General features: G+C 39.7%; 1 protein-coding gene across 4 annotated transcripts in view; it reads right to left on the reverse strand.

Moving 5' to 3' along the window:
* The window catches only part of csnk1g2b (casein kinase 1, gamma 2b), a 33,472-nt gene that overhangs the window by 2,984 nt on the left and 20,208 nt on the right, over positions 1 to 10,280 (reverse strand). For 2 of the 4 annotated variants that reach the window (XM_088425227.1, XM_088425225.1), the window contains exons 3-9: positions 8,810 to 8,879; positions 5,089 to 5,237; positions 3,645 to 3,879; positions 3,260 to 3,345; positions 2,211 to 2,295; positions 1,112 to 1,257; positions 883 to 966 (exon numbers count right to left, since the gene is read on the reverse strand). In XM_088425227.1, coding sequence (XP_088281353.1) covers positions 883 to 966; positions 1,112 to 1,257; positions 2,211 to 2,295; positions 3,260 to 3,345; positions 3,645 to 3,879; positions 5,089 to 5,237; positions 8,810 to 8,879 — 855 coding nt within the window. Of the gene's footprint in view, positions 1 to 882; positions 967 to 1,111; positions 1,261 to 2,210; positions 2,296 to 3,259; positions 3,346 to 3,644; positions 3,880 to 5,088; positions 5,238 to 8,809; positions 8,880 to 10,280 lie in introns of all 4 variants that reach the window. The other 2 variants (XM_088425226.1, XM_088425224.1) reach the window with 1 other exon arrangement.

The following is a 10,280-nucleotide window of genomic DNA, read 5'->3' on the forward strand; positions in this document are numbered from 1 at the left end:
TAAAAGAAAAACAGCCTTGATCCAACATACTAGTGCTGAATATTCAAAAGAGACATCTATGAATGCCGAGGTTCTATTAGGTTCTATAGTATCGTTTGAAAATGTATCTTACTTCCGCTTTGCCGATTTTAATGTTGTTTGTACTGTATCAGGAAGTTACAGTTTACAGCCATGGGCAATGTGCATGCTAGTGCAGGTGGTGCGTGAGAGGTCACTGTTTCATCGAGTGCAATAGAAGAAGATGCGATTGACAGTAACAAGCCAACCATGAAATCTCACAAGACACCCTGTGAGTTCTTCCGAGAAACAATGACAGACTCATTACATATTCTTTTTATCAGAATTTTTTTCCCCGATAAAAATCACTCTACATCGTTTATCTTTTTCCTAACACTGACAATGAGGCAAGGCCTGGATGTGGCTGGTCTAATGGGGGAAAATAGCCCAAGCTTGGTCATACACTAAGCATGAACTGTATTGTCACCAATGGTATGAACAATGCAGTCTGCATTTTCAAAACAGGCATGCAATGACCAAAGCTTCGAGTGACATGGTATATAAAAAAAATTAAAATAAAGTCAACACACAGAATGATTTGGTTGACAACTAGTGCAGCAAAATTCAACATGACTGTGCAGGAAAAAGGACGTATATTGCCTGAGCAGAAGCTTGGAACAAATGACTCACTTTTTAACATCACTGCATTAATGTGGGGTGCACAAGTAGAAATGAGCGGCAGCCATTTTGTCAAGGAAGTTGCTTACAGTTGGATACAGCAAGAACAATCAGGCAGAGGAACTCGAATGACTGGGTTGGTTGGTCAGTCACTTGGTGGACTGGCAAGCGTGTGTGGTGATAATGCAAGATGGCTAATGACCTCACCTGGTTTTTGGTCTGCTGTTGTGCTTTGTCCCTGCTGCTAGGCTGCAGGGGAGCATCACTGGGGATAGGGCCAATGGGTGTGGGCTGCAACAAACAAAAAAGGGTGAAAAAAGAACATTATGAACCTCTTGGAGGGAGCATGACATAAAAAAGGATAATATACAGATATTACGTCAGTAGATCGCACAGTTAGACTACAATTACAAATTCTACATTTGAGAGCACTTACCAAGGATTTGCCAACCCAGTCATATTCATAATCAAAGACATAGCCGTTTCTGTCAAACAGATCAGTGAAGAGCTTCCGCAAGTAGTCGTAGTCAGGCTTCTCAAAGAAGTCCAGCCTCCTCACATATCGCAAGTAGGTGGCCATTTCTTCTGTATCGAAAGGGGAATGGGCATCAAAAGAAAAGGTTAAAAAAAAAACAAGAATGATATGAATTAGTGTTGTCAAGAGATTCAAAAAATGAGATATTAAAAGCTATAATTAAATGATCTAATTTAACTCATTTTAATCTCGCCCAAGAATTGACAAGAATAACCCCCAACCAGTTTTTATTTACTGTATTTAGATGCATTGTGTTATTGAGGCAGATCAAAATATTCATATACAACAACAAAAAGTACGTATTTTTTGACAGATGCAGTTGTAGCTATTGTGCTGCCTGCAACCTTTAATTTCAACCATCAGGTGGAGCGGTGCTGTTTTCTTTTGTCAACTGCCAAATCAGAAATAAACATTCAAATAAAACTTCGTTCATCCTGTCCTTCACAAACTTGCTCAAACGTAAGGTATTCTCGAGTTTAGTTTGGCAAGGAGCTTTGCTATGACTCGCTACATTAGTGTCATTGTTGCTATCTGTAGCTGTGACGGTCATCGCAATGGGTAGTTTGCATTTATGTGGAAGGCTACACTTGAGCTTTCTCTTACAAAGATGCACCTCGCTCAAATTTTTATCAAAGATGCCGCTGGGGCATATTTACCAGTCAAATTTACCATTTATTGGAACAACAACTCTCAAATGTTTTTCCGTTTCCACATCTTAGTTCTGATTTCCCACCCATAACAGGACCCTGTCAGGCTATGACAAACACGATAACAGCCACTTGTCCACTTCAGTGTATGATTGACTTTTGGTTTCCAACTGCCACTCAAAGCATAAAAAGCCTAATATATAGAATTGGGTGTCATCAGCATATAAAAAGCATAAAGATATACATTAATATTAACACCATTAAAAAAAAACATAAGGCTTTAACGCAATTGTCTGTTCACTTGACACATCTAATATGACTACTGTATACTTAAACCCGTTGAGCCAACTGACCAGGGAAGCTTTCACAAAGCACTTCAATGGGGGTCGCTCGCTTGGTGTCCCCAATTTTCTGATACCTCTCCTTCAAAGTTTCCGCCTATAAAAAAAATAAAAAAATAAACAGTGTATAATTAACTGAAAATTCATTCGTTCCATAGCCAAAGACAGATAAAAGATGAACAAATAAATGATCGCATATTCCAAGTCTGTACATTAGAATGCTTGTGCACATTTTCATTTGGGTTTTTTTAGTTCAATGACAACCTAGCAATTACAGTCCTCAAAAATACTGTACTACACAATGTTTTACTTATGAAAGCCTCAATTATTGTTAACTTGATGCCTAAAAAGTTGGATGCAACATTAAAAACACAAGACAATATTTTCCATTTCAAAGGATATCAGGTTTCTTGGTTTGAAATTGGTCATATTAGTCAACTGTAAGCAAGGCATCTTGAGTTTGTACATATAGTGAATTTCAGAACTGGTCACTATAACCTGTCATTGTATTTTATTCTCGCTGCAATGTTACATATTGATGAAAACTTGGCTTGGTCTGAGCCATGCAACCTCCCCCACAGTCATCCATCCCTCACATTCATCAACAACAGGCTTCCTCCCACATAACAAATGCTCGGATGTCTCACTCTACTCTTATTATTTGCAAGAGAGACAGTCTGGATCATACCTTGCGAGGAATCCACCATTAGACAACAAAATTTTCTTAATAGTTTTTTATCATCTGCTCTAACAGGAACCAGCCTACAACATGTTGATTTCCTCGAGTAAAATTTACAATAAAAGACATTTTAAAAAACTGAAAACAAGACTTGAGGCTGAGCTTGAGACTATGTTGTCCTCTCTTAGGTTTCAGGCTCTAAAAATACAACACAAGGGGAGACCTTGATATCTCTCCTGTGAGAGAGGATGGAGTTGTTTTCACAAGGTCATCTACATTAAAGATGCGTGAGACTGCAATGAGGAGTTCCTGGAAAAGGTCAAATCAAAGCAAAAGACAGCTGACGATACTCTAGTGTATAGGAAACAATGCAATATTATACCTTTAAGCCCTGCCAAGGGAGGCTACCTCGAAGGAAGTACATGAACATGTGACCCAAGGCCTCCAAATCGTCCCGCCTACTTTGCTCTGAAAATGACAAGAAGAAAATAGTAGACCAAGGCAATAGGTTTTCATTAACTAATGATAGTGCTGCCTGGGCAATGATGAGCAATCTATCAGTTTAAGAGGAAGAACTATTCAAATAAATCTACGTGTGGAGCAAGTACTTGGAAGGACAACAAGAGAGACTTGGTTTAGCAAGCGATTTTAATAGTCACTCAAAACAGCACTGATTAATCACTTTAAGTTTTACTACAGGGAAAAAAAAAGCATACTGTATTTTTTTGACAATACTGTGAGTCAAACTTTATGATGGCCGAACTCACCTTTTCCCAGGTGTGTGTTGATGCTCATGTAGCGTGCCGTTCCAGTCAGACTTTTGTGCTCCCGGTATGGGATGTGTTTTTTGGTCTCGGGATCTATGTACTCTTTGGCCAGACCAAAATCGATTATATGAATGGTGTGCTGTCTTTTGCTTCCTGGTCGCCCAACTAAGAAGTTCTCCGGCTTCACATCTCTGTATATCAGACTCTTCGTATGTACATACTCCATCCGCGTTATCTAGACGAGACACCAATAGATAAGGGTTTTAGAAACTTCAGCCACTGACTTTCCCTGTTAGTTTTCAATACTGATACAATGTAGGTAGGGATTATTTTCATGAGATATTGAGAGGTTGTTCTTTGCTCTTTTGTTCCCCATTCATATTATCCTTCTCTTCAATTTGCCATCATTTTTTTTGTGGCCACATCTACAGAGACAGGCACCAACCACCTTACGGACACAACTTCCATCAGCTGTCTCAACAATGGCGGCGTGGAACATGGTCCACTCGGCCTCAATGTCCCAGCCAGGACGTGGAAGAAATTCTGCTGAAGGAGAGACTTGAAACTCCTTCGGACAGAGGGTAATGCTTGACGTTCCCAGCTGACTCTCACAATACATTTGAGTATGCCAGATCTGATGAGCGTCCTCCCTACCACTGGAGTCAACAAACCACCAGGTGGGGATCAGTTGATAGCTCCGCCCCTCTTTTTACCAGAAAGTCCAAAACAAGAGGCTGCAAACCTGATGACAAGACCCCAAAGTCGATCATTGAACTGCAGCCTTGGGTCTCCTGGTGCCAAGTGCACATATGGACACCCTTAGGTTTGAACATGGTGTTTTGTTATGGACAATCCATGACGAGCACAGAAGTCCAACAACAAAACAGAACAAGGGAGAGCCCAGAGGGAGCACTTTCCAGAACACCCTCCGAGGACTCCGAAAAGGGTATGGTGTGTAGGCACAAACAACTGTCAGGACCTGTCCCCACACCCAAAGAAGGGAGGCTACCCTCCCGATTACCGGGGTGAACCGCGATATACAGGCAATGAGTCAGGGGGGCAAGACGTATGCCCACTCCTGCTCCACGCATCTCACCGTTGCCAACTATGCCCACTCCTGCTCTGTGGCTCTCACCATGGGCAACTCCCGAGCGGAATAGAGTCCAACACCTCTCGAGAGGACTGGTAACAGTGTGTTGAGGCAAGTCCAACTATGTCTATCTGGACCTTTTCTGCCTCACACACCAGTTCAGGCTCCTCCCCTGCCAGAGAGGTGACTTTCAATGTGCTTCCAGCCAGCTTCTGCAGCTGGGGATCGGCCTCCCCAGGTCCACACCCTCTCGCCGCCTAGCTCATACTGCACCTGACCCGCTCATAGGTGGGCACCCCATGGGAAACAATAAACTCATGCATACTCAAATGTGTTCATAACTTTCATCCTTACCAGCTGTATGGCTATCATCAGGACGGTCTTGAGGGAGAAGGTGCGGTCACAAAGATCGAACAGGTCCTCGAGACTGGGCCCAAGCAGCTCCAACACCATAGCGTTGTATTTCCCACAAGGACCAAAGTAGTACACCTGTGGAATTCCCTCTGTGGGAAGATGCACAAATATAGCATTGGATTTTAAATGTTTGGAGAAAATTCTTGACCGTCATTAAAAAGCCATTTCAAAAAGAAGTATGTTGTTTTTAGTGAGAACTACATTCATTCTGTGTGTCATCTGAAAAAAAAATAAAAACAAACTTAACACAATCAATTCCAATTTAATACAGAAACGAAAATATTTGTCCAGGTGTTGCCCTATGTGGACAGAATGACCAAATTGCACTGAATGACCAAATTCCACCTCTGCTGTTCACAAAAAAATCATATGAAAACAGATTCCTTCAACAGGTCTGTCAGGAAAAGGAGTGGCTGACTCTTTTTAAGTGTGAACAAAGGGAATGTGTAAAATCTTCAGTTGAGGTTAAGTGCATATTACTTTCTGAAGCTCTGAAACATTTGCTACTTGAAACCACCACACCTAATTTTGTAATGACTTTAATGTTATCAATAATTACTACAACACACTCAGAGCTGCTGAAAATCACTTTTGAAAATCTGTCAAAACAGATAATACCACCTTTCAGGATAGTAAAGGTCTACAGTAAAGTAATGTACGCATATCATCTACATGACAGCCACCCCACAAACCAAGAGATATTGCATAAATGATTAACTAGCATGGATGTGTTATACAAGTTATAATTGCCAAGCCATTTATGACAAGCACTACAGATCAGCTGAATTATATATTGCCACAATTTATGTTTCAAGAATTTACAAAGTTTCATATCAGTACTATAAAACGCATGACAACAAGAAACAAAGAAAAATCGGTCCTCACTACTACTGCACTTTAACCTGAATGATTTTCCCGGAAATGAACCCCATGCCACAAGAGGTCAGTGGGAGGGGCGTAGTCAGAGATTTTTCAGTAAGGAGGCCAGGGTTACACAATGCCTCAAGTGAGGGCTAGCCATACATGTGCACACATCATTGTTGCTTTTTACTTTGGTTAACTTCTGTTTTTTATGAAGATTTTGTTGAGCAAGAATTTGAATTTTTTTGACACCGTGAGTGTGGATGACATGACAAATAATTGAGTACGCTTTGATCGAAATTGACTGTGAAAATCAAAGTCAGATTCTTTTACAATTTCCATTTAAATCAATAGAAAGCTTATTCTTTAATTATGCATTGACTATAAAACACTTGTGGCAGAGTATCAAGAGGTCGAAGAACATTGTATCCATCCATCCATCCATGTAAAAATAGGAATCAATGTATTTCCAATGATATGGAGGTGGCCAGGGGAGTGGCCATGGAAACCTCTGGCCAACATGTAGCTTTGCACCTGATCAGTGGGAGGCTGACCAATGAAAGCTTGGCTAAATCCCGAAGGCAAAAGCACAGTCATCATAAACGGAAACTCAGTGAACGAACACTGAGCTGGTGAATGTGAGCAGCAAAATGGTTGTCTCACACACCCACACAGTAACATTAAACTGCCTAAAGCAATATCAGTTTAAAATACATAAAAGTTATATGGAAAAAGTCTCTGCTTTATTAAGATTTCATAAGGAGTAAAACAAGCAGGTACGACATTCTTATGTGATACAATTTAACAGGATCCACTATTTTAAAAGCAAAGCAAGTGGCAAAAAAAATAAATTCTTGCTCATATCTTTTAGTTGTAAAGAACGCATCAGGTTTCATGCCAAACCACTCGTCACTGGTGCTCTGCCCCTGTTGCCATAATGGGAGACAATTCAACCTATTGTATTTACTGCAGGCCTTATCAGGCTGCATCATGGCAGCTGAAGACTGTTGCTGTATAGTGAAATGTCAGTCAGAGTTGAGGGTCAGAGATGAGAGAGATTAAGAAAAGAAGAGAAGGTCAGAGAGGAGTTGAAGGGAGTGAATGCATATTAAACATTTAGACTACGGAGGAGAGAAAAGGATGAAGATAAGTGACTTCCATTAGACCAAATACTCAGATGTCCTCCCGAGACTCGGAAAGGATCAATGGCCTGGGTTGTTTCGCTGAGGCTAGACTGGCAAAATAAAAGATACATAAAAATGCTATTCGTAACATGATATTGCTAATTTTAGAGAATCTTAAAGGCAATATTTCTGTTTTATCAGCCTGAGACCGTCAACCCATCTATTGTTTTCTGCTTATCCAAAGTCAAGCTGCAGAAGGAGCAACTTTAGCAGCGAAACAAAGACTACTCTGTTGCCAGCCACTTCATCCAGCTCTTCCAGGGTGATGCTGAGGCGTCTCCAGGCCAAATGGGAGTAGTCTCTCAAGCGTATCCTGGGTCTTCCCAAGGGGCTTCTGCCAGTGGGACGTGCATGGAACACCTCACAAGGGAAGTGTCCATGAGGCATCCTAATCAGGTAGATGCCTGAGCCACATAATCTGGCTCTTCTCACTGTGGAGGAGCAGTAGATCATCTCTCAGCCCCTTTCAAATATTTTGAGGTTCTCACGCTCTAAAAGGGAGCCCCGGACACCTTGCAGAGGAAATTAAATTCTGCCGCTTGTATATGGAATCTTGTTCTTTCCGTTACGACCCGCACCTTTTGACTAAGGACGAGGGTAGAACACTCAAGGAACTTATGTAGATCAATGAAAGACCCAATGTCTAGGATTTTGAGTTGCTGGTTTTAATCCTACCACTTCACACTCGACTGCAAACTGCTCTGGTGAAAGTTGATCGGGGCTTAACAAAGCCAATAATACCAGTCCCTCACACTTATAAATTCCATCCAAAAAGATGATGAATGGAATTAGTAACAAAAGACCAGCCTCTGTGAATTACAAATCTCGCCAAAAACAAATTTGACTTAACTGCAGGCTATAAGGAGCAAACCGACGCCGATCATACAGATACTAAACAGGAAGTTTGGTACTCATACACCCAAAGCAACCCCAAGAAAATGCCACAAGGGACAGTTTTGAATACCTACTCGTCCAAATCTACAATACAATCTAGCCTGGTTGGGCGAACTCTTATTTACTTAAGAAAATACAGTCAAGGGTGTCGAGCTGGCCCACTGTTCAACGTTAAGAAAGCCAACTGCAAATCTATGTGTGGCATTAATCAATTAAGATTAACATTAATAGTGATTAGTATATAGTAATAGTATTAGTAATAGTAATTAGTCAAAGAGTAGTCCAAGTAGAAACGGGGCATACATGTATGCATACATGTATAATGTATAAGTGTTTCCCCTTGTAATTCATGCTGGTGGCACAATCACGAACACACTTTATAACGACTTGAGGAAGTTATCAGAGTAAACACAACATAATAGCCCACACAGATTGTTGAGGGCCATCTATAAATAGCCAAGGACTGCCCTTGTGCCCCAACGACTTTCAGTTCTTTTTATCCGGTACAAAGACCAAACAAACAAGCATATGTCAATAAATAAGATGCAAAATACAATTGGCAAGGGTCACCCTACTAACCCGACAAACAAAAAACAAACAATAAAAAATGACATACACTGCATGTCATTTCTTTGAAAATAGTTTTGTGAGGCAACATGGCCTGTTGCTATTTTAGTAACGTATTCCCTAACAATAATTGTCACAAAAACATTTTTTCTTACCTGAATTTCCCAACTGTTTGTAAAATCTATATTCCAAATGAAGCTGCGGCGCTCTGGATTTAATAGGCTCCTGCAAGAAAAAAAAAAAGGCAAAACTCAGACTCAAACATGACGCAACAGACAAATTCACCTTGAACGTAAGCAAATTGGCACCACCATACAAGTCATGTGAATGGCGAACATAACTTAACGAGAAGTATTTTACACGTTCTAATTGCTAAAAATAACGTTTGAGTTTAAAGTTGCCATTGTGAGAGGATCAAGAGCAGTTCCAGCTGGTGAACAGCAGGCTTTTCGGATGGCATGGCTTATAAACAACCTACTCACACATATTGCTCATTGCCTTTAGTTCGCTCTAGATTTACAACTTAAAAATGTAATCTGATTAAGTCAACCAGCAAGTTGACAAGAGCATTATAGACAAACATGAATGACAGAACAAAAACACTCAAATTAGCTCCTTTTTCTTTTAGCTTCATTGGCTGTGCCATAGTTAATCCAGTACAGGCTAATGCTTTCAGATTCTGCTAGTAATGGGAAACTAAAACACTATTTTTATTATATTTGAAGACACAAAACTGTCATTACAGCTGTAGTCAATGTCATATAGTACATTCAATCAAAGACAGAGCCACAATAAGGGCTCTACAATCATCAATCAATGGAGAAGAAAATAAGTAACCACTTAAAGAATTATTTTGGAATTTTCATATGTAGTATTTAAAGGGACAATTTGTAAGATATAGACTGTTTTTCATTACAGACAACAGGAGATGCTGCATTTACCATTGTATGTATCTATAAGAGAAGGAGTGCCACCCCCATGTAATATAATTAAATGGTAACTAGACCTACGATTATATTCAAAACATACTGTTGGTCATTAAGAATCCATTTATTTACAAATTTTTAAATGTATAATTATATAATTTATTTCTTTTTCATGTAAAACGGTCAAAATCTTAGGACGAGAGGAGGCACAAATCTCCTCGCCATAAAATCCCGCAATACAAGATCTTACTGAAAACGAAATTACATTTTTATTAAATTTGTCTTTTAAAATGATGCCGAATAGATTTTCCATATTTCAAAGTGATTTCTTTTAATATAAACATTCAGTACAGAATCAATTTAACATGCTTGGTGAAGAACAGATATTAACACAGAAGAACAAATATTTCCATGTGAAAAATGATAGGCAAATGTGCACTGCATTTCTTAATTGTCAACTTATCATATAGACTGATGAATAAATAAAACAGACTGTGTTTCTGATTTAAAGGAAATTGTGAAAAACTGAAGGCTGTTAAGCTCTCGTTTTTCTCTTCATTCAATTATGCTCTAATCAAATCAGGAGCATTTTTTTCTTCTGGTGCCTTGTCAACACTTAGAAACTGCATACCAAGTCAGTCTGGCTCAAGGCAGATAAAACAGTGATGGTTTGTTCCTGTCTATTGAAATCAATCCCTTA

The sequence above is a fragment of the Hippichthys cyanospilos genome, chromosome 10 (assembly GCF_059441005.1).
Source record: "Hippichthys cyanospilos isolate Australia breed blue-spotted pipefish chromosome 10, RoL_Hcya_1.0, whole genome shotgun sequence".
NCBI lineage: Eukaryota > Metazoa > Chordata > Actinopteri > Syngnathiformes > Syngnathidae > Hippichthys > Hippichthys cyanospilos.